The sequence below is a fragment of the Trichosurus vulpecula genome, chromosome 7 (genome assembly GCF_011100635.1).
Source record: "Trichosurus vulpecula isolate mTriVul1 chromosome 7, mTriVul1.pri, whole genome shotgun sequence".
NCBI lineage: Eukaryota > Metazoa > Chordata > Mammalia > Diprotodontia > Phalangeridae > Trichosurus > Trichosurus vulpecula.
Window position 1 is genome coordinate 101,162,447 of NC_050579.1, and position 25,785 is coordinate 101,188,231.

General features: G+C 36.1%; 1 protein-coding gene across 4 annotated transcripts in view; it reads right to left on the minus strand.

Moving 5' to 3' along the window:
- SCAF8 (SR-related CTD associated factor 8) overlaps positions 1-25,785 on the minus strand; it is a 271,710-nt gene that overhangs the window by 198,232 nt on the left and 47,693 nt on the right. For 3 of the 4 annotated variants that reach the window (XR_005010872.1, XM_036766917.1, XM_036766919.1), the window contains 9 exons: positions 25,446-25,607; positions 20,428-20,584; positions 19,638-19,768; positions 13,071-13,247; positions 11,874-11,953; positions 10,380-10,497; positions 2,322-2,453; positions 1,993-2,105; positions 547-740 (listed from right to left, as the gene is read on the minus strand). Coding sequence is in view for 3 of the 4 variants with exons in the window: in XM_036766917.1 (XP_036622812.1) it covers positions 547-740; positions 1,993-2,105; positions 2,322-2,453; positions 10,380-10,497; positions 11,874-11,953; positions 13,071-13,247; positions 19,638-19,768; positions 20,428-20,584; positions 25,446-25,607 (1,264 nt within the window). In the remaining variant the exon portion in view is untranslated. The remainder of the gene's footprint in view (positions 1-546; positions 741-1,992; positions 2,106-2,321; positions 2,454-10,379; positions 10,498-11,873; positions 11,954-13,070; positions 13,248-19,637; positions 19,769-20,427; positions 20,585-25,445; positions 25,608-25,785) is intronic. The other variant, XM_036766918.1, reaches the window with a different exon arrangement.

Here is a 25,785-nt window from a genome sequence, read left to right on the forward strand (position 1 = left end):
AAAAGTAATGTAATTTCATGAGCAAAAGGCAGTGCCCTTTAACCAAGGCTAATAGGGCACTGCACCTGAGGTTTGAAGTAAAAGGAATCAAATTCAAATCTGTATGTGTAATATGGTTATATTTGTGAAAAAGGAAATTTTTTTTTATTAAAGATCACTGCTGAGAAAAGAAATATAAATTGAAAACATATACTAAAATTCTTTCTGACTAGGCATAATATTACTGTGTTGTGACTTATAACTGTTTTCTAAATTGCATTTATTAATTTTAATAGAAACTATGCAACACTAGGAAATCAACTGCAAATGGCAGAAAAGATGTTAAAAAGCCATGTTTCTTCATTTAATCCTAATGACTTGGGAAGTAAAATAAGTTCTTGCAGGGGACTGCTTACTACTTTCTCTTTTTCTACTACACTTATACTTTTCTTTCCACAAATTATCATTCAAATGAATACTCAGTAACAGGATTCACAGTGGAAAAGAACTTCTCTAGTATTCCCTAAAGGTAAAGGACTTAGGAACATATGAGTAGATGATACTTACCACTTAATGTTTTAGATCGGATTGGAGGCAATCCTTTTTTCTGTCTCTCTTTCTCCCTTTCCCTAGCTCTTCTTTCACTAGAGTAGGAGCGGGAAGATTTTCTTTTTCTTTCTCTTGACCGTGAGCGTGATCGCTTTCTGTGTTTGCGCTTTCGAGAACCAGACCGTGACCTGGACCTTCGTTTTCTTGGTGATCTATTAAAAAATGCACACATATTATGTTTTAGATACCTTATAAGAAAGTTATTTTGGAAGGGGCTCAGATTTCAGGAGAAAGGGGCAGCAGGACTACCTACTGCCATAGTCCTTGTACTTTTTCTATTACAGATGAGTCTCAAAAGATCTCATTATGAAATCTGTATGTCAAGATCCATAATTTCTCCTAACTTTGCTCAGCCAGTCTGTATATCCACAGACCCCAAAACTGTGTTTTCATGAGGTAGGGAGGGTGGGGGAAGTGAAACATGCTATCTGAGGAAGCTCTTCACCTTTTCTGTGTCTCTTCCACTACAGCTTTCTTGGTAAGATAACACTGTTGACATGGGGGATAGCGAAGCAGGAATGATGACAAAGCTATCACTGCATGTGGCAACTATTAAGACACCAGATTAGGGGTCAGAGGACATGAATCTGAAGTTCATCACTGTTTATCCATAAACTCAGCAAAGCAGACTAGAAGACTGGTAAAATTCATCCTGGCTCAAAATTCTTTGAATCTAATGGACCAACACTGTTTCTCAGAGACCTAAAATAACATCTTATTAGCACGAAAAGTCCCAGTGGTTACTTATCTTTTTAAACTTTTAAGCTTGCAAGGCAAATGTAGTTCTGATGGCTAAATATCACTACTTCGCAAATAAGTTCAGTTGCTTTTCAGTCGTGTCTGCCGTGTTTGACTATTTATGGCTCCATCTGAGGTTTTCGTGGCAAAGATACTAGAGTGGCTTGCCATTTCCTTCTCCTAAAGCTCATTTTATAGATGATGAAACTGAGGCAAACAGGGTTAAGGGCTTACCCAGGGTCACACAGTAATTAAGTATCTGAGGTCAGATTTGAACTCAGAAAGATAAGTCTTCTTGACTCCAGGCTCAACATTTTATCAACTGTGCCACCTAGCTGCCCTCATAAATAATTCCTTATATCCCCTATTGGTCATAGCTAACAGTATAATTATGCAAAATCAGGTAATATCCCAAGTCACACAATGCTCTGTGACATGATATAATCAATAGACTGACTTAAAAAATCCTTAAATATACTTTCATGAAAGTACTTTTGAGTAGCAGAAAATGTTATACAAGTCAGTTTCAAAGTTCTGCATAACTGCATCATTTTACTTAATTCTGAAGGAACTGAAAATCTGTAACATCCTTAAATCTTGGGTAAAATAACAAAGACTACACTTAAAGCACAAATATCCATTTCTAAAGATTAAGGATTGAAAAACCTTGAACGAGATCTTGAATGTGTTCTTGATCTAGAGCGAATAGGCACTTTCTTTTCTTCTTGCTCAAAGATCTCTTCTTCAGCGACATCTTGACCTTCATCTAACTCCATATCCTTGACACAGAAAAGAACAAAAAAGTCAGCAAAAGAAAACATCCTGACAACATTCAAAACAAATTTTATGCCAAAGAGAATAGCTTTAAGAAATACTTATCAGAGCATTTCAACACTTACTCTTTTAAGTTACCTTTAAAAGTATACTATAAAAATGGCAGCATTTTTTAAGTATAATTTATAGTAGAAATCCTAGACCTATAAATTACGTTTTACCTGTTGCTGAATATCTATAGAATCATCCAAGTTTGTCTCAGGTTCAAGGAACTGCTGTTGGCTACTTCCTTGTGATGGTGATGCAGAGTGCTCTGAACCAAATGTACTTTCTGGATTCTCTTGAGTGGTTACCTATGGAAAAAGTACATAGCAGAAAACGTCATCATAGCCCAATTTGACATATTCCTTATGTATTCCAGTGTACCTAATGCCATAAAATAGATTAAATAGGAAGGAAACAAACATTTATTAAGTTACTCTTATGTGCTAGTTGCTGTGCTAAGCACTTTGCAAATATCTCATTAGATCTTTCCAACAATCTGAAAGGTAGGTATCCCCATTTTACAAGTGGGAAAACAAGAACACAAAGATGAAATGACTTACCCAGGGACACATAGCTAGTGTCAGATGCTGGATTTGAATTTAGTTCTTTCTGACCCTGACTCTAGGCCCAGTGTTTTTTTGTGGTGTGTGGTTTTTTTTGGGGGGGGGGAGGGGGTGCGGGGGGACAAGGGGGGAAGCAGAGTGAAAGGGCTCTATGAAATTCTCTAATCAATTCTGTCCATAACATCACTGACAAGTCAGCAATCAGCATATATTTGAGAACCACCAGTGATGGGAAGCCATTATTTCCCAAGGGAGCACAATGCACTTTTGAGTAGCTCTAATTGTTGGAAAGTTTACAATAGACCTGAAATTAGCCTCTATAATATCCACTTCACTGCTCCTAGTTCTGCCCTTTGGAGCCCTTGAGCATAAATCTAATCCCACAATACCTTGTATAGGTGCTTGACAGGTGTTTAATAAATACTTACTGACTGATTATATATGACAGTTCTTCAAACAACTGAAAACTGCAATCAAGTACCCTGAAGTCTTCGCTTCTTCAAGCTAAATCTCCCTTTGTACATTAATCAGTATGATTTAGCAAGCATTTATTAAAGGTCTAAGTACCAGGTACTATGTTTGGCACTAGGGATAAAAGGATAAAAACCAAACAGTACCTGCCTTCGATGGATTTAATTCTAATAGATGAAACAACATACACATATAAAATATACACAAAACTGACACAATAGTAACCTTGAAGAAAGGTAGAAGTGGTGAGGTCAGGGGTGTACTGGAGCCAGCTCGCAAAGGCACACAAGGGTTGATTATTAAAGTTTCAGTGTGATCATTTACACCTCTGAAAGAGACAGAGTCTACAAATCAGGAGTTGGTTGTTTTGCTGATTGTATACTTTTTGTTGATTGTCTAGACTTAAGAAAACTGTTAATAATAAAGATTAAACTATAAAGTATATTGTGTGTTTTTGGAAAGCTGGTTGTTAAATATTTACCAGTACATCCGTGGATGAAGCACTGGCAGCAGAAGTTGAAGCAAAATAGTGTCTGAGGTCCAAGAAGAGAGGTCATCACTAACTAGGCTAATGAGGGAGGGTTCCTAGAGGAGGTAACATTTTTAGTTGAGTTTTGAAGAGTTAAGAAAAAATTCCTTAGGCATTCCAGATATAAGGAACGACGTGCACAGAAGCAGGAAACTATCTGTGGGTAGGTGTGAATGTATGTAGGTCTGTGGGAATGGAAAGCAGGATGATCATAAATTTAAGAGCGGGAAGGAACCTCAGAGATCATCTAGTCCAGTGATGTCAAACTCAAATAGAAACGGTGGCCACAAGAGGAAGCAGTTCTGTGGGAGGAGGGGAGAGGGCAGGTGAGGGGGGAATGAGTGAACATTGCTCTCATCAGATTTGGCCTAAGGAGGGAATACCATACATACCCAATTGGGAATCTTACCCCACAAGAAAGAAGAGGGAAGAAGATAAAAAAAAAATGGGGGGGATGATGGAGGGGAGGGCTGATGGGGGTGGAGGTAGTCAAAAACAAACACTTTCGAAAGGGGACAGGGTCAAGGGAGAAAATTTAATAAAGGGAGATGGGTTGGGAAGGAGCAAAATATAGTAAGTCTTTCACAACATGAGTATTGTGGAAGGGTTATACATAATGATATGCATGTGGCCTATGTTGAATTGCTTGACTTCTTAGGGAGGGTGGGTGGGAAGGGAAGAGGGGAGAGAATTTGGAACTCAAAGTTTTAAAAACAGATGTTCAAAAACAAACAAAAATGTTTTTACATGCAACTAGAAAATAAGATACACAGGCAATGGGGCATAGAAATTTATCTTGCCCTACAAGAAAGGAAGGGAAAAGGGGATGGGAGGGGAGTGGGGTGACAGAAGGGAAGGCTGACTGGGGAACAGGGCAACCAGAATATATGCCATCTTGGAGTGGGGGGAGGGTAGAAATGGGGAGAAAATTTGTAATTCAAACTCTTGTGAAAATCAATGCTGAAAACTAAATATGTTAAATAAATAAAAAAAAAATTCTCTTGTTAAAAAAAAAAAGAAACGGTGGCCACTAATCCATACATAAGGATCCCTAGGAGCTGCATATTGATTTGAGGTTTAAATGCAATATTATTCATGTTTCATTGTATTTTTGTTAACTATTTCCCAATAATAATTTAATGTGGTTCGGGTAGAACTTAGGAGTGCTGCAGGCCTTGTGCAGTCTAAACTCTACCTCCCACTTTTCAGATAAAGAAACTGAGCCTCTCAGAGTTTCAGTGCCCAAGGTCACAGATGATGTTGTTCATCCTTTGTACTCAAAGAGGACCAATAGTACCCCTATGTCAGGATCAAGGTACAGTGTGTTTGACTATGGCTGATCAGTCCACAATGAGCTTGGGTGATTCTACCACAGGCTGGGCACAAGTAGTCCATTTGAACATTTGGGATAGAGATGTCTCTAGATTTTTCCATCTCATGTTTCCTTTGAGCTACTGAAATTCTGCTTTGTTCACTAAGCACAGCACCTTCTTTGATATAATCACACCATGCTGGGAGGTCCTGTTCCACTGTCTCTCACATCTCACCATCAATTCCAAAGTTCTTCTAAGAGAACTTAAGAGTGTTCTTGTATTGCTCCTTCTGAACTTTGTGTGAGTTCTCCATAAAATAGTCTTTTAGATGCATAGGTTCCCAAGTGGGTGATACTGCCCCCTAGGGGGCACTGGAACAATCCGGGGAGATGGTAGTAGCCTCGGGTGCAACTAGAGGGTGTTGGATAAAAATAAGAGTTAACCTAACCGAAGCTCAGGGGTGCTGAGCAGTTTTTTTAAAAGGGGGCAGTAGGCCAAATATGTTTGGAAACCTCTGTTTTAGGCAAACGTACATTTGGCATTTGAACAAAGCGGCCAGTCCATCAGAGGTGTGCTCTTTGTGGTAGAGTTTGATTGCCTGGCAGTTCAGCTCAAAAGAAGACCTCAGTGTCTAGTACCTTATCTTGCCAGGTAATCTTCAGAATCTTCCTAAGACAATTCAAATGGAAGCAGATAAACTATACAGGTTTCACAGACATACAACAATGAAGTCAACACAATGGCTCTATAGACCTTCCTTCAGTTTGTCCTTCAGGCAGTCTAATATCTCTTCTCTCCCACACTTTCTTTCAGAATCACATAATCACTGAGCTAGTTCTGACAACGAGTGTATCAACTTCATCATCTTCATGTACATACCTGGAAAGGATGCTATCAAGGTAGTGAACTTATCCACAGCATTAAAAACTTCTCCATTTGCTATAACTAATGGTTCCACATATGGATTGTACAGTGATGGCTGCTGGAAAACCTCTGATGTTGATTGTCAGGCCAAAATTAACATAAGTGGCAGAGAACTGATCCATACTCTGTTGCATCTCAGCCTCAGAGGCTGCATTGAGTGCACAATCATCTGCACCAACAAAAAGTCATGCACCAACTCTCCCTTCACTTTAGTCTTGGCTTGTGGCCTTTTCAAGTTAAATACCATCAGTTCAGTAGTTGACCCTGATGCCCTTTTCATCCTTTTTGAAAGCATCTGAAGACATCACAGAAAACATCATGCTAAAAAACAAGGAAGCAAGGACACTGCCCCACTTTGCTCCATTGGTGACTGGGAAAGAGTGAGAGCATCATCCTTTATCCAGAATTTGTGTAAGCATGCCGTCATGGAACTGGTATACAAAACTGATGAACTTTGGGCAATCAGATTTTGCCATCATCTTCCACAAGCCCCCATGAATGACAGTATCAAAGGCCTTGGTCAGGCTGATGAATGTTATATACAACATTCTCTGTTCTGCTCCTGGCATTTCTCCTAGAGTTGGTGGGCAGCAAGCACCATGTCAACCATTCCCCAGCCCTTTCTGAAGTCATACTGGCTCTCAGGTAGATGACTATCTTACAAGTGAAGATCAGTCAATTAAGGAGGATTCCTGGCAAAAATCTTGCCAGCAATGACTAAGAGAGAGACTTCCCCCCACCCCCCACCCTGAGATTGTCACAGAAAATCCTGTGAACTTTTCCTTTCTAGAGACAGACAATGGAGGTATCCTTATCTCCTGGGAGATAGCTTCTTCTTGCCATATAACCTGGAAGGTTTCAGTCAGCTTCTATGAGTAGTAGACCCCCTGCCTTGTAGGTATCCGCTAGAATGGGATCAGCACCAGTGTTTTGCCATATGAGAGGAGCCTAATGGCATTCAATACTACTTCTTTATTTGGAAGTTCAGCCAGAGAGGGACTGACTTCAACCTGGGTTATATGGTCAATGGTTTCAGTATTGGTTAATGACAGTCTATTATGAACACCATGGATCAGTGTGGCTCCGTCAGTGCTGAGTAGCAGAGATGCACCAAAGATCTCTGGCCCATAAATAGTCTTCAGGGCACTGTAGAAGTGCTTTAGATTATTATCAGCTTAAAACTGAATCTCACCTGTCTTCTGAAACTCTAAGTTTCACTTATACTTTACTTTTGATGGAGTTAAATGCTGCCTTCTTAAAGATATACAAATGATCCTGCTGGGAAACCCTGTGGAGTTCTCATTCTTTGTTTAGCAGCTTCTGAATTTCACGCCATCATTTTCATCAAACCAGTTCTGATGTCTGTGAGTGTTTTGGTTCAGATAAACAAATGTGATGCGGTATCCAAATCTCTGAAAGCTGCCCACTCCTTTTCTGTTCCACTATTGCTAACTGTGTATTTGCTCAGTTTTCCCTCCAGGTCAGCAAAAAACTGTTCATGCAGGGTAAATCCCTCTAAATTGTTGACAGTCTCTTGACAGTCATCCTGCCATGGAGTCAGTGCTTTTGTTTAATGTGAATGTTTAGCTTGGAGAGGGTAAGTCTATGATCAATCTAGCACTCTGTGCCACATATCTCCTTCATCACTCTCACATCCTGTCTCTTCTTATAATGATGCAGACTTCTAAATGCAGTGCTTGTTGTTAGGGTGCATCCATGCAGTTTTGTTCTGTTTAGGGAAACAGACAACAGCACTGGTGATGATGCCATGAGATGTACAAGTCTTCAGTAGTAAGTGTCCACTGCTGTTGCTGTTTCCAGTTCCATGTCTGGTAGTCTGTGCCTACTCTGGTGTTAAAGTCACCCAGAATTAGAAGCTTGTCCTCTTTTAGTACATTGATAACAAGCATCTCCAGGTCCTTATAAATTTTTCTTTAACCTCATAAGGGTTCATTATGGTGGGAGCATTGGCATTGATGATGGTGGTGCGCCACTCTCCTGCAAGTGGCAGCTGCATTGTCATGAGCTGTTGTTCAGTCCATTTGGGAAGCATACAGGTTTGCTACTAGATTAGATCTGATTCATCACACAGCTCTGGCTGCGTCCCCTACTCTTTTTTCTTGGGGTTCTCTCTTGGTGACCTCATTAGTGTCCACTGGTTTAATTAAGCACCTTTATGAAGATGAATTACAAATTCTAAAAATCTAGCCCTTCCCATATGTTACCAATAAACTACTGGACATTTCAAAGTGGATCTCCCAAATAAATTTCAAATTCAGCACATTCAAAACAGAACTCATTCTCCCCTTCGCTCTCCCCCCTACTTCATCTCTCGTCAACCTTCTTCCAAATGTCCCTATTTTGAGCAAAGGCATTAGCAATCTTCAAGTCTCCCAGATCCATAATCCTGGCATTATCTTTAAATCCTCACTCTCCTTTAACTCATCATATCTAACTAGTTGCCAAATGTTGCTATTTTTACCAACCTAATATCTCTTGAACCCAACTTCTTTCTTTCTACTCACAGTCACCACTTTAATTCAGTCTGCCATTAGAATGTAAGCTCCTTGAGGGCAGGGACTCTTCTGGATTTGCCTAGATTATTGCAACAGCATCCTAACTGTCTTCCTGCCCAAGTCTCTCCTCTATGCCAAAAGTGTTTTTCCTCAAGTACAAACCTAATCTGTGTCATCCTCCTACTTAATTCCAATCACTGCCAATTGTCTCCAGAATTAGACATAAATTCCTATTTAGTTTTAAAGCCCTATACAACCTGGTCCCAAACTTTTCAAGTCTCACTAGACATTCTCCCCCTCCTGTATTCTATGATCCAGTTTTGCATTAGTCATGCACCATGCCTAGAAGGCACCTCATTTGTGGCTCTTAGAATATTTGACTTCCTCTGTGACTTTTCTCAAGTGTCACCTACAACAAGAGACTTTTATCAATTATTCTGGCCACTAGTACTTTCCCCTCTTAGGTGGCCTTCTATCTCTTCTCTAAATATCTTTTTTTCAAAATGACTTTTCCTAAAATCTTTTGTTTTGACCTCACTCATATCATTCAAGTCTCTTTGCATTCCTCCCCTTCCCTAAGAGACATCCTTCATAATAGGATCCTTAAAAAAAAAAATCAGATTAAATGCAATGTTTTATACCCGAGCACCTCAAACTTTGTATAAGAGCAGAGGGAGCAGTACAAGGAATAGGGGTGCACACTTCACCTTTGGATCCAAAATTGATCTTTGTAATTTCAGAACTTTGAATTCCAACTGTTCTGTGATTGTTCTTTACACTTCCAACATCATAATCATTTTATACACTGTTTTCCTGACTGTTTACTTCATTTTCTATTGGTAGGTATATATTTTTTCTCTTCTGTCTATATTATTCAACATGCTCGTTATTTCTTTTAGTACAGTAACATATTTAGTGCAGTAATATTACATGTTTATACCACAATTTGTTTCGCCATTTCCCAATTTGATGGATTATCAACTTTGTTTCCAGTTTTTGTTACCACAAAAACTGCTGCTCTATTTTGGAGTTTATAGAACCTTTCTTTTTGCCAAAGATCTCCTTGGGATAAATGTGTACGTATCTTAAATGTAGCTGGTTTTTGAACATGTTGTTTTTGCCACTAGATGACAAGAACTCTTTGGATTTCAACCCCGCCCTCCCCCCCATCCCAAAGTGCCTGGAAAGTAGCAATCAATTCTGGTTTGACTGATTTTTCACCTAAGTTGTTAAGGTGACTGGGTTGAGAAGACAGAAAGTAGTAATTAATTTGGACACCTCTGCTTGCCTTTTCCCCTCCAAATGAGAAAATCATTCAAATGTGAGTCTTTCAAAAACTCTAAAGTAATAATACTAATACAAATTATTTTTATTCTTTCCACTGCTGCTAAAATGCATAGAAATGAATTCAAAACATTAGACTGCAGCATGCCTCTTAGAAAAGATTCCTTTGTTAGCTTGAGTGAATTCTGGTTACGTCAAAGTGTCTTTTAAACAGTTACCAGAATAGATTAAGCATTCTGAGAATGTCTCAGAATGTTGGAGACCGATCCTCTACATTTTGGGAAGGGATAAACTAATAAAGAAGTAGAATGAAATAGTACGGGCAGAGAGCTGGCCTTAAGAGTTCTGCCTTTGATGTATACTGCCTACGTGGCTATGGGCAAGTCACTTATCTCAATGCCCCAGGACCTCTCTCCCTTGAGTTCCCTCATAGGACATTCTTTAGATCACTGAAATAAAGCTCTGGGACTCATTCCTCCCTGCCTCTGCCAAAAAAATTGGTAAACTGATAAGGAAACATGCCAAAAAGCTCATGTATAATCCTTTATCCAAAATTAAGTTACAATGTGTGAAGTCAATTTTTTTGTAGAGAGGAAGTAATAACTCTTAAGTACCACAAGATGGGGTTATATACCTTTTGAGGTTGCTGCTGTTCTAGAAGCTGCTGTCGAAGATGCTCAAGATTTTGTTGTTGTAGTTGTTCTGCTAACTGATGAAAAATTGAGTTGTTTACAGAATCTGCAACATGAGGGCTAAAAAGAAAAAGGAAGCAAAAACAATGTGACAATAAATTCTACTTCAATTGGATTTCTAATTTTAAAAAAGGAAATATTCGATTCAGTGAACATCTGCCCTATAGATGGGTTCATTAGTCTGAAATCTAAGGGGAAACTTTTTTCATGAATAGAACTCTAATTAATAGGATTCTGAATTGTTATTTTCATGTATTACTGTTAAATTCTGAGAAACTTCTACATCTAGAAAAATTCTATGATTGTGCTTACAGTAATATTTGATGTATTAAAGCTTTGCAAAAATGGTGACAGAACTTGGGCTATAATGAGTAAGTCTTCTGGACAGTAGACCTAGCTCATGACTTCAACTGACCAAAAGTTTTATTATGAGCTAACAGTGGAAGCTGATCAAAAAAAAGTTACTGTAATCTTAAGCTAATTAATAGAAGCATTCAGTGTCCAATTCAAGTTCCACTATAATATGCCATGATCAGTAAACACTGGGTCACTAAGACGATTATTAAATTATAACGTGCCAAGAAAAAGGTAATAATAATGTTGAGAGAATATCAAAAAGTCACACAGGGAACAGATAATAAAATTGAATACGTATAGCCTAGAAGACAAAAGGACTATGAGACATGACAGCTGTCAAAGTATCTGAAGGTCTATCAAAACTAGTTCTATGTTTCAGTAAAACGGAAAACTAAAACCAATAAACAGTCCAGCTTGACATAAAGAAATTTCTAATAACAAAATGTACATATGTAATAAATATGTACATAAAATGTACAAGTGCAGAATGGGCTGTTGCTGGAGGTCAATCTGTCAAAAGATGCCGAATAAGTTTTTCCCTGTGAGGGGAAGGTGGACAAACTGACTTGCAAGATCCTCTTCTACTCTAACTAAAAACATAAAACTCATCTTTTAAAAATTCCCCTCTTCCTACTTCTTGAATGCTATTGTATTCTGAGTATATTGTCTGGGAGGTATCCTACTGTTGACATCACAGTTAAGAAAGCTTTTCCCATAGTTCAAAATGGTCTTACAACAGTTTTATATTTTAAAGACTCTAATCTGGCAGGTAAATGATGTATTGCTCTCTTTTGGCGTTGATGTTCATCACAGTTCTTGAAGAGATCTTGACTAAGTCTTTAAGCCCTTACAAAGAATCAAAGTAGCATAGATACACAGTCACTTGTCCCAAGATTTAGTAAGGCTGAAATTCCTCAGCTTGAAGCTAAACAGCTCCCCTGGCCTACCAATTCAATTTAATTCAGAAAACATTTATTTTCAACCAGTTCAAGTGACAAAATGTTAGACTACCTAAAATTGAAACATATTTTATCGGAAACAATTTTGCTCAAAATTAAAAAGAATAATGTAATACTTACAGCTGGGAAGATGGAGTTTCCTTTTTAGGTTCTTCACTTCGCTCAGAATCTTCTCCAAAATCAAATCTATCCATCAACTTCTAAGGGAGGGAAAAAATTATTAGGTCAATGGGCTTCATGCTAATGTAGACTTTAAGATTAAAATGATATATCAAGTTTCATGCCTTTTAAAAAATAAAATGGCCAATTAAAAATATTAATTCAGGAATCAGATGACCAAAAGAAGTTGATTCTATCACTGCTAGTATTTTCAGATCTTATGTAATTTAAAGAAGCAATCTGTGTACAAAATATAAATACTTGTAAAGTGAGTCAAATAGCTGATTACTTCAGGAAAAATCAGACATGGAACAAAACAGTAAAATTTTCTTGTAGAAACCATAGAATGAACATTTATTTTTTAATAAAAATAAAAGATGAATTACATAAAAAAGGCATTTGCAAAAATCCTGAAGTACACTATATCACCCTAATAATTTCTGGCACATTGTAAAAGAGTTATTGTTAAGAGAAGCAGTATAGCATAACAGAAAGTAATTGATAGTCAGGAAACCTGAGTTCAAATCCTGACTTGAACTGTTGTTATGAACTCACTTCCCTAAAATGGGCCTTCATTTCCTAATCTGTAAGATAGGAATACCACTTATAACCCTACTTTGCAAAATTACTGTGGGGAAAGTATTTTATAAATGTTAAAGAGCTATATAATCATGAGCTATTATTAAAATCTTAGAATATATTTTATACCTAGATCTCAAATTAACTACAGTGCAGTAAGTACACAGGTATGTTCCATTCTACTTTTATATTCTAACATATTAGTCAATTTTAAGTAAATGAAAGAGTAGATGTTAAAATTATGATTAATTATATTAGTTCCTATTAGTAAGAACACATTTCAAGAAATAAGTCTGAGTCAGAGGAGTACTTACTGTTTTTACTTTCTTTTAGAAAAAATACTTTAAAAAGCTTCACTTTGAAGTATACAAATATTTTCTACACTTTAAGTCCAAAAAACCACTAATAAAAAAGGAATCTGCTCTTAAATCCAAAGCACATGTAAAATACTCTAACATGGTTCTCATTTTAATAACTAATCAAATAAGCTTCAACAGACACCAAAACATTTTATCATCAAGCAGGATTTTAACTGAAAGGCAACATAAAATAAATCAAATTTATTGCTTTAATGTAGACCTTATTAAAAGAGACTCCTTGTTCTAGTGGATTGAGAGTATTGGCTGCTGCAGCTGCAGCTGTAAGTTGTGCTGTTAAAGCTTGCAACTGAACGACAAGACCAGCATCCAGTGCTTGAAGTAGTGAAGGCTGTGGTTTCTGTTGTTGAATCTGTAGTGTCTGTATTAATTGTTGAAGCTGGGGAAAGAGAAAAACAATTGAGTAAAGAAACAAAAACAAGATGGAATTTTTAATAAAAACATCCCCAACTTCCAAAAATGCCAGTAGATCACATTCAATTATCTATGCCATGGGGAAGTTACCAACTCCACTCGATTGCCATTCGCTCCAATCTCCTCTAACAGCTTGTCCCTTTTATCATTTCCAATCTCCTTTATCTCTCGTTATCCCAAATGACTTCTCTAAATCCTTATACTGAGAACCTACACATGTATATCTCATAATAAAACGTCACTTGACCCTGCCATGTATTCAAATCATCATTCTATATTTCCCTTTCACACACAAACTATGAGACAGAATCTATACTCCTTTTACTCACTTCTCAGCCATTTATGACAGTTTGTCTTTTCTCAGTCTCAGTCCTCTGTTTGTTCTGACACTGTCAGTTACCCTCTTTTATAAGACTCTCCTTTCAGCATCTATGGCACTGTTCCCTTGCTTTATTTTCTACTTGTGTGACAACTATTTCAGTGCCCCATACTGAAAATCATCATCCTTATCCAACCTCACTAACTAAGCCCTTCCCTGCTTGTTGATCTTTATAAACTCTCAGAGGTTTTTACACTGTTTTACTGGCAAATCTATACATTCAGCCCTAATCTCTCTTCTGAACTTCAGTTTTGCATCACCAACTGTGATGTATAATATATCCTCTAGGATATCACCTGGTTGTCCTGTTGGCACTTCAAATTTAAATGTCCAAAAGATGACTCATCTCTCAAGCAATCCTCCTCTAACACTGTTACTTCTTTTGAAGCCATATCATCCTTCTAGCCACCCAGGCTGGTTACCTTTCTTCAGCCTTATCATCTGATCTTAACCTTATGGATTCTACTTCCACAACATGCTATGAGAGGAAGCATGATATAAAGGGATAGGGCACGTGGAGTCAGGAAGATATGACACTGGTCTAGGTAGATACAATTCTCGGTAATTAGTGTGTAAACTTCACAATAAGAGAGATGGAGTTTACTATGCCCAAAGAGCTATAAAAATGTTGATACCCTTTCACCCAGCAATAGCACTTCTAGGGCTGTATCCCAAAAAGATCACACGAGTGGGAAAAGGACCCGTTTGTACAAAAATATTTGTAGCATCTCTTTTTGTAATAGCAAAGAATTGAAAATCAAGGGGATGCCTTGGGGAATGGCTGAACAAGTTGTGGTATATGAATGTAATGGAATACTACTGTGCTATAAGAAATGGGGAAGATACAGACTTCATAATAACCTAGAAAAACCTACATTCTACAATGCTGAGTGAGAGGAGCAGAACCAGGAGAAAATTATATACAACCACAGATAGGTTGATTCTGTGATGACTAACCCTGATAGACTTGGCTCTTCTCAGCAATACAAGGCTCAAAGACAACTCCAAAGGACTCATGATGGAGAGAGCCATCTACATCCAGAGAAAGAATTATGGAGTCTGAATGCAGATTGAGGCAAACTATTTGCTCTTTTTTTTTAACTTCTTTTGTTTTTTTTTCTCCTCTTTTGTTGTTTTTGTTTTTGTTTCTTCTTTCTCATGATTCATTCCATTGGTTATAATTTTTCTTTACAACTTGACTACTATGTAAGTAAGTTTAATGTGAAGTTATATGTAGAAGATATATCGGATGCCATGCCGTCTTGGGGGAGAGGGGAGGAAGAAAATCTGGAACTCAAAATCATGTGGAACTGAGTGTTATAAACTAAAACTAAAAAAATCTTAATTAAAAAATAAAAAAGAAATGAGGAAAATATGGACTTCATAATAACCTGGAAAAACTTACATGATATAACGCTGAGTGGAGCAAAACCAGGAGAACATTGTACACGACCACAGATACATTGATTCTGTGACGACTAACCCTGATAGACTTGGCTCTTCTCAGCAATACAAGGCTCAAAGACAGCTCCAAAGGACTCATGAGGAAGAGAGCTGGCTACATCCAGAGAAAGAACTATGGCGTCTGAATGCAGATTGAGGCAAACTGTTTGCTCTCCTTTTTTTTACTTGTTTTTTTTTCTCTTTTGTTTTTGTTTCTTCTTTCTCATGATTCATTCCATTGGTCATAATTCTAATTTACAACTTGACTATTGTGTAGGTAAGTTTAATGCAAAATTACATGCAGAAGATATATCGGATTCCATGCCGTCTGGGGGGGGAGGGAGGGGGAGGAAGAAAATCTGGAACTCAAAATCATGCAGAACTGAGTGTTGTAAACTAAAAATAAAAAAATCCTAATTTAATTAAAAAAAATAAAAAGAGAGATGGAATTTATGATCTCTTTATGTTTATGATACTACTTCAAATCAATCACTCTCTCTTATCTCCAACCCTTTATTTCCACAATCCTAGCTGAAGCCCTTGTCATTTGTTGCCTGGACTACTGCAATAGCCTCCTAATAGATCTTATTACTTTATGTCACTCTCCAAGTCAATCTCTCTTCTACACAACTGCCAGATTAATATTTACAAGACAAAGATTTGATCACCCCCCTTCCTAAATTATTACTATTTAAAAGCACCCTCAATGTGGCCCTCATTCAGATTTAGTTTCTATCCTAGTTTATGCTGTATATATCTTGTTTGGACATAGCTGTTTAAATGCTGTGTCCCCCATTAGATTGTGAGTCCCCTAAGAGGAAGGACTGGTTTCTTTGGGGGGAGGGGTTCTTTCTTTGTATTCCCCAGCCTTTGGAAGAATGTCTGGCACATAGTAGATGCTTAATAAATGCTTGCTGACTTGACTTGATTATATCCCTTTGTGCATTCAATGTTCCAGCCAAACAAAGCTGGTCTTAAATTGGATATTCCATTTCCCCTTTCCCCCATACCCAAAATATATTCTCTCTTTGCTTTTGTTCTTAGAATATCTAACATCTCTTGAAGTTCAGCTTAGGTACAAGCTCCTACACAATATCTTCCTTTGCCAGCCCTTGAAGAGCTCTAAAAAATCTTATTTCCCACTTCAAAATATATCGTCAGTGTCAAAATATATTGTCATCTTTTGATACAGATTTTTAACAATTCCCTTCCCCAGTAAAGTACAAACTTCTTGAAGGCAGAAATCATTTGTCCATGTATCCCTAGCACTTAACGCAATATCCTGCATTCAACAGGTAGTTACTAAATATTGAATAGAATACATAATATATAGTAAAGAGAAGGAAATAGGAACATAATGCAAAATTAATTGATATATCTGAGAAATATGGATCTTTATATGACTAAACACATCCAGATAAATATCCAATGAAAAAATCCTACTTCAGTGTCACATCATGGCAATGCCAATGCACTCTTAAGTTTCGAAGGCCCTATCAAGTTGGAAAAATTTTAAATATTAGCCCAAAAGACTTTCCATCTTGTCTGTGGACAAGGATAATTTCAGGGAAATATTAACATCAGAAAGTTAGTGGGTACAGTAATCTAAAAAGGCAAAGAAAGGCAAAGGCATCCCTGGAAGAAGTACCTATATTCATCATATATTTGGGGTTGAAACCTCAGAAATCATAAAGTAGAATCTCCTCATTTTTACAGATTAGGATATTAAGTGACTTGTCAAAGGTCACATAAGCAGCAGGTGGTAAAGTTGGCAATAGAATTCAGGCTCTCTGACATTAAAGAATTTTTGAATTAATGAACTAAGTACCTAAATTTGTACATATCTAAAAGGAACATATTTCTTTGAGAATACACATCTCAAACTAAATCAACGAAGTCATATCCTGATAAATCAAAAGAGGACAAAAAAAAAGTTAACTGATTTCTTCATTGCCCTTCCTTCCACTTCACCCTAACCATTTTGATCTTTACCCCAACTTTATATCAACTTGGAGTATGTAAAGTAGATACCTAAGTTTCCATTCCTACTTCATAAAATTACTGTCTAGCACCTGTCTTCTCTGGCATTAAGGAAAGTTTCGATTTAAAGGGCCTTTTTTAGCAGGTGAGCTTGAAAATATAGAAACATAAAAAAACAAAGGCAGTGATACCAGCCAAAAAATTAAAAGCAAAACTTTCACCTTTTTTTTAAACATCCTAACCTTAAGTGTTTAGCATATTTCATAGTTAAATTAAAAGCTGAATGAACAATTGAGACCTAATCTTAAAGTATAAACTGCAAAAATGTCCACCATTCAACATAAAAAATACTGGCAAGAATTTTACTATTGATATAGAAATTAATATACCTTTAATGAAAATTTACTTTTTAATAGTAAATCATAGCTTATTCAAAGCAAAAGTTAAAATCAATTTAGTTTATCTAAGATGGCTAAATGCTGATACAATGAAAGTGAAATCTTTAGTCTTTTAATCATCTACCAAAGAACAAATTTGATAGGATGTATAGGAAATTATACTAGTTGCTAAGGACAAAGACATACAATCTCTTGTCCTTGAACATCACAATGTAGTTGTGAATGCTGCTAAGATTTATAAAATGAATAAATGAATGATAAGACATTCATCAAATGCTTACTATGTGCAAAGCACTGGGAGTACCAATAAAAGAAAGAAAACCCTTGCTCTTAAGGACGGCACACTCTAATACATTGAGAGACACACATCAAAGGTTATCCTGAAAGATTATGATGTTACAGAAAACTAAGACAGAATACATTGACTCATGAAATGAAGGGTATATTTTGTAGAGATAAGGCTGAAGGATAAAGATAAAGGGTCAGATTATGAAAAACTTTGTATTCTGGATGATATGGGATCAGTAGGGAGCTCTTGAAGGTTTTTAGAGGAGCTAAGAACGTGCAGAGACCTATTATTTGGGGGAGACTAAATTTGCTGCTGGGCACAGAATAGATTGGAGAGCAAAGACTGGGAAGGTAAATTGATTAGCAGAATTTTGCAATTATACAGTGATGTGGTGAGGGCATGGACTAGAGTGGCAGTAAAGACAATGAAAAAGATCCATACATACAGTGTACAAGGCACTATTACTGAAGTTACTATTAAAATAGGATCCATTTATCACTCAAGCACACACCATGAACTTAAGGGGAGCTATCATACTAGTTCATAAACGAAGTAAAACGACATTAATATGACAGTATTAGAAAACCTATAAAGTCATAACGGGCTGGGATGAAATTTATTTTTGCATGCCAGCCTTATATTTCAGAGAGGCAGCATACAAGGGAAGAGATTGGAGGAGGAGTGAAGAATTGGTTGGATTGAGGATGAGAATAGAATTCTAGTTTTAGTTCTGTTATTGAACTCTTTAGGTCTCCAGTTTCCTTAGCTATAAAGTGGAAAAAACATCATCTGAGGTTGTTTACTGCACAGGGATGGTTTGGTAGAAACAAGAAAATATATATGAAAGCACCTTATAAAAATACAATTATTTACATTCAGAAGTATGTAAAATTGACCACAAAAAAAATTAACTGATTTCTTAACAGATAGGAAATGCCTAATTATCAGTGTGACTCAAATCTAATTCAGTAAGACTACTGACTTACAAAAAAAATAAAAATTTACTACCAAACTGGAATAAAAGATATGGTATGCAATTAAAACAACTCCAGGCAGACCTATTTAAATGAGATACTGACACCAAAAAATAAATGGAAAATAGATAAAGGAATAAACATTGACAAAAACTATCACAATTTTCTGGATAAATCTAACCAAGATAAATCAATCACAAAAATAAAGAAACAACAACAAAAACAACAAAAAAGGCCAGACACTGTGCAAACCAGAAAATTACTTATCTTTGCCACATGGAGAGATGACAATCAGGGTAATACAGGTACAGAATATAAACTTATTTTTAAAATCTTACAAAGAAGGATGATTAAAGGCTATAACAATATCATCGCATTAAGCAGAGAGAAATAATAGAGGAAAAGCCTAGTAGATGAACAGAAAAGGAGGTGAGCAGATCATGGGAAAAGATGAGGAATGGTGTAACAATGGCCAATCTGCATGCTCCAATGTGAAGAGATCTAGAGAGTAGCTATAGCATGCTCGGTGGATCCCTTCTGGAGGATTCACAGGAGGGTATGTATTAGTCACACAGAATAACAAGGTTTTGAGATTTGCACTGACAGCAGCAATACTCACATAGAGGAGCATGTAAAGAACAAAATATAAATGACTAAATGGGGGCATATTTACATATTAATAAAGTCTTGAAAGAAAAACATTTTTAAAAAACTTAACACCTCCCATAATTATCTCTATTATTTTCTATATCCTCAACTCTACAGTAACAGTAATGAAAATGATTATTATATACATAAACAATGAGACCCTTGCAGTTTATACTTTAAGACATTTAACATCACTAAGTATCCTTTGTGTTCATTTTTGTATACCAAGCTAAAAAATACTAACCTGCTGGCCTTGAGGACTCTGCAAAATCTGTGCCACAGCAGCTAGTGTATCTGTATTTGCTATCTGAGATACCCAAGGGTCAGGCAAACCTTGTACCACATTGGCTGGAGTAACAGGTGTCACAGGAGTTCCTTTTAAAAAAAGTTTCATATGAACAGGAATTAATCTTAAAATATATATGCTTAATAGGTTTTTACTATATCCATACTTTAACTTATAAGACCATCACATAATTAGAAAAAATATGCAAACACCTAGACTTATAAAATAAATGAATTTGGCACAATTATTTTATTAACATACTTTATTCACTGATGTATCTTTCTCAGGGCTCCTAAAAGTACCTGTAATGTGTTTAAAACAGCATTTGCTTTATTAACTTTCAATTTACACACTACAATTTAAAAATACATTTAATTCCTACATTAAGGAAAACCTAATGAGACGTACAAGATGAACCTTTAAATATTATTATTTTTTATTATTTTTATATTTTATTATTTAATTTTATCTATGAAAGTGTTCCCCAAAATTTAGTAAATTACAAGAACTTTCTCATTTAGACCATAAAAAGATAGAAAATTTTCTACCTTATCCATTTTCCCATGTTTTATTTTTAAAGTGTCATCTCTTAAAAATATAATTTTTCCTCCCAATTATATTCTATTGCGATGAATTCTCCAGTAGACAACAAACTATTATATTACCAATGAATAAGCACCTGAAAACAGGGTGTATAAGTAAAAGTTTATTTTAAAATCCATAATAGACAAATAATTTCACAAAATACCTGGGGTATTGTTGCTCATGGAAGCTGCAGTACTTGGCAAAACAGGTGTGACAACTGGTGGTGGAATTCCTGCTGCCATATCAAGAAGAGGCTGAATGATTTCACTCTTAAACACATTATTCTTCTGCCATAAGTTTAGAACCCTGACTATTTTACTCTGGGACAGGAAAAAAAAATAATAATTTAAATTTAGAAACTTCATCATAATCATGCTAATCTATTAATCTTTTACTTATGGAAAAATAGTTTTGCAGCATTTATCTTGAACAATATAAAAACATGGCAGACTGTTGTCTTTATTTAAAGTAGCTTTTGCATTTATCTATTAAATACTTTATAAGACAAATCATATTCTCCCAGTGCCTAAGTTATTGGTATAGAAGAAACTTTGGAAGGTACCTTAACTCTGCCTTTGTGCTTACCCAAATTTACCTAAAAGACAATGGCCAGTAACCATGTCTTAATTAAGCTTTCCCTCAAAGTGCTAAACGTATAGCAGAATCTCAGATTTGGAAAGGAGCTCAGATATTTAGTCCAACCAGTTCTTGAAGAATCTGTATAGCACTCAGAAAAAGTGGTCAATCTTCACTTTAAGATGGTTAGTGAAGAACTCTATCTATCCTGAGGCAGTCCATTCTACTTTTGAAAAGAGCTAGTTATCTGTAAATGTGCCATTTTATAACTTCCACTCTTTAGTCCTATTTCAGCTTTTGGGCACCAAGAATGATTCTTATCTTTTACAAGATAGCCCCTCAAAAATTAGAACACAGCTGTAATACACACCCTGCTTCCAAATTTGCTCTTCTCTAGGACACGTATCTGTAGTTACTTTAAACAATCTTCATATAGACCAATCCTTCTGAAGTTCTTTACCATCATGCTCACTCTTGAAGTTATTAATGTCCTTTCTACATACACTCTCTGTTGGCAACCACTGGCTTTCATAGGTTTCATTATTATGTGTCTTGGGCTTCAGTCTTACAACACCAATGCCTACTGAACATTTCAAACTGGATGTCCCAGAAGCACCTCAAATGCCACATGCCCCCCAAAAAGCTCATTATCTTTTCCCAACAACCCAAATCTCTTCCAGATTTCCTTCTTTCCTTTCATCACACCTAGAATATTCTCTTTCCTCACTTCCACTTCACAGAGTCCCTTTCTTCCTTCAAGACACAGTTCTAGCACCACTTTTTATATGAAACCTTTACTTAATGCACCGAGAAATAAATAGCGCCTTCCTCCCAAATTACTTTGCATTTATCTATATTCTCTTTATTTGTATGCTTATAATATATGTACCTGTTGCCTCCCTTGTTTGAATATAAACTCTTGAAGAGTAGGGATTATTTCATTCTTTGCATTTATAAACTGTGCACCTGGTGTAAAGCACATGTTTAATAAATGTTTATTTATTGATTCCTAAAATGTGGCACACGAAATGGAACACAATACTCCAGATACGGTCTGATCAGATTGGAGTATGGTAGAACTATCACTTTCAAAGTCCTGCCATCTTAAAATAGACCAAGAGTAGGAACAACTAAAGGCACCTCATGGCTTGGGATGGAAAGGACAATGAGAACAATACAGAGAGAGCAGAACTTTTGTTTTGTTCCTGCTTTCTATGCAAAAGAGAATGGATTCCAAATGACAGTGAAAATGGCTACTATGGAGTTGATATAATAATATAACACCTACATGCCCCTCACGGATTCAAGTCACCAAGCCCAAATCAAATATGTCAAAAACCGAAAATTAGCACAGGTTGTATCACTGCTCAAAGAGGGAATAAACAGGAGAAGGGCAAATACCATGTGAGTTTCAAAAGGGGAAGAGAAAGAGCTTGTAAACTATGGACTGGCCAAATTCTAGAATGTACTATTAAAGGGATGGTTAATAAACATATACAAAAAGAAAGTGTTCACAGAGAGTCAATGGTATAGATACAGCTGACTCTTTTAGCAAAGAATTTTGACAAAGTCTCATGCTATTCTTGTAAACAAGTTAGGATAAAGAACAGTTTAGGATGGACTCAAAACTGGTTGAATTCCAAATCCAAGGATTAGTCATTAATGATAGAGTGTTAACTTTAAAGGAAGTCTCCAGTGGAAGGGAGTGTACATGAACATGTACCGTTTATCATTTTTACTAACGATGGATAAAAAGCACAGATGGTATCCTTATAAATACTGTAGATGACAGAAGGATAGGAGGGAGAATATACTAGATGACAGAATCAGGATCTAAAAGGTCTCAAAAGTTAGAACATTGAGCTGATACTCTTGAAATGAAATTTCATACTGATAAATGTAAAGTTTTATACTTAGGTTCAGAACAACAGTACAAAAAAGGGGAAACCTTGGCTAGATGACCTTTGTTCTGAAAAAATAAAATAGAAGTTTTAGAGGACTGTAGGTACAATATGAGTCAAAGGTGTGATAAGGCAATCCTCTAACACCTTCCCCTACCCCACAAATCTGATCTTAGGCTGCACTGAAAGAGACATAATGTTCAGTATTAGAAAAGGAATAACTATGATGTACTAAGTAAGCCTTAGTTGGACCTCATCTGGAGCATTGTGGGCACAACATTTTTGGAAGCGTAATTTTAATCTAGAGAGAGTCTAGAAAAAAGCAGCCAGGATGGTGAAGTACCTTAATATTATGTTATATGAGGATCATTTGAAGGAGCAAGGAATCGTTGAGAAGAAAAGTCTTAAAGGAGACATAATAGCTCTGTCCAGGTATTTGAGTAACACATGATGGCCCTCACATATCTTTGAATCAACAATTAAAACTTGGAAAAAATTCTTAAGAGATTCTAATACATTATCTCCCCTGATTCATGACCAAACTCTTCCACACAGTCAGGTTCAGCAAAATCCAATGATTTTATCTTTATTTTTAAGTTTACCATTTTTTTTCCATCTTGTTCCCATATATAGTCTCAGTTTAAGAATATTGTTCTTCTCTCTCTCTCTCTCTGTAACATTTTCTGACTGCTTCCTCTTCCCCTTGCTTTGAAATTAAGGTAATCCTTGGGTTTAACCCGAGTGTTTTCTCCTTTTATCCTCAGATTTACCAGAAACTTCTCTGCAAAAGACAGCTGGATTTATGTCTCTGGAAATACTTTTTATTCCCATCTCACTCTCTAGCGAACATCTATAATTAGATGCCATACAAAAAACTATTATTAAACATGTCCATACATCTTCCTTTATTATCCCTTCCATTATCACCATCTCTTCCATTATCCTTCCTTTCCGTTATCACCATCACTGTCATTCTTTTAGTGTTGCTTCATGTCATTTTTGACTTCTCTATATATACACAGTTCTTTCACATCCCATTTGCCCACGGTTCGTTAATTCTTATTAATGATTAATAATGATTTTTCTTCATCAGACCACACATAACCCTTAAAAAACAAATGCATATATTATATAATAAGACTGTATTGGAATAAACATATCTAAACTTTTAATCCTCCCATAGACTAAGTCCTTGGAACAAACTTGCTATTCCTGAGTCATACCTTCTTCCTCATTCCCATTTCCACAACTGTGGTCTAAGCCCTGACTTAAGTCTCTGTTAAGAACTGCCCTGGCTTTGTCCTACTGACATCCTCGTAACTCCATTCTAAACAGGTATTACTATTTTCTTGTACCTAGATCAACCTGATCTGGTCATAACTAGAATTGGTTCATCCTTTACAGAAAACAAAGAAAAGTTTTAAGCCTATGAAATTCCAATGCCTCCATCTTAAATTCTTTCTTACTGATTGATGGCTTACTCAAATTTCTTGCCTAAATTCTGACCTCTTTTTCTGTAGTATTAACCCCTTGAGACTAATCTCTTTATTTCAGTTCCTGATACTACTGCCCAGGATACTACTTATTTTGGATTTATTGACTATAGTGAAGTTCTCATACCCACTGGTTCCTTTAAGACTTGTCTCAGCTCAGCCCGGTTTTTAGCTGCTTACCCTCAATCACAACTGTTGTCTCATGATAAAAACTTTATCTTGAAGATTTTTTTTCATACTGCAACAAAAATTATTTTCAAATATCATTCTAACCAAAGCACTCCCTACCTTTCTCAGAATCTTGTAGCAACTATCAAATACCTCCAAGGATTTTGATGCTCATACGTAAAATAGGGATAATACTATTTGTATTACCTATTTGACAGGGTTACTATAAGCAAAGTCTTTTGTAAACCTGAAATCACTATATACATGTAATATTTAGAGAGTACTTAATTGTATTTTTAGTTCAACTTCAGTATTACATTTTATTTTCCTCCATATGTTGATAATCTTGTATATACTTCAAAGAGTCTAACCAGTTAAGAACAGGTTATAATTTAGTATCACCCAATAATACAAGAATATGTTTAGTATTAACAAGTAAAATTTTTGAACTCATGTCTTTTAATTCCAAATTCAATGCTATTTACACCTCATCATGGTGCCTACACTAAAAAATTAAATTGTTAAAGAAAAACATTACAATCTTACCCTAAGACATGAAACAATTCAAAAGAGGCAAAACTCAAAAAAGGCTGTACCTAATTGATACTTTAACTTTTAAGTGAAGTACTTGAAAAAAGGGAGTTGTCTGAATAACCATTTGGGTAAGTAAATATTATGACAAAACACTTCAAAAACCAAATCTTTATAAATAAAATGGTTATGTGCCTTGACCAAAGATGGTCACTATTCTGTTTAATGTATATATTTTATAATAATCTAGTTCAAGGGTTCTTAACATTTTCTGTGTTAGTGACCCTTCTGATAGTCTCATGAAGCAGAATACTACTGTGGCTTGCTGCCTACATTCACAATGGAAGGAAATGCTAAATTTCTGTTACAAGTTAATCAAAATAAAGATGTATTTTCCCCCCATCCAAGTTCCTGAACCCAGTCAAATTTACCCATTAACTTCTCAGAAGAGGGATAACCCAAATTAAGAATCCCTATGGATAAGAAATCCCCTAAAAACAATAATAGCATACCTTGTCATCACCAGGACAACGATATAAATTCTGAAAAGTGCTAATGATGTTATTACTAAATCTGGGTGCAAACACATCCTTTTCTTGACCGAACTGATGTCGAGATTGTCGTACAATGGAATCAATAACATAAAGTCCAGGTACCTTATATTCTGGTTTACACTAAAAGAAAGAAAGGCAAAATTTAAAAAGTAAATCTCTTAACAATTAAGGCATTTTAAATCATATACAAACAATCAAATTGCAATCTGGGTCTTAGTTCTTACTTTGTAGCTCTTCTACTGAAGAAAAAGCATTCGAACCTTATCTTAGTTACATACTAGTCAAGTACTATAGTAGC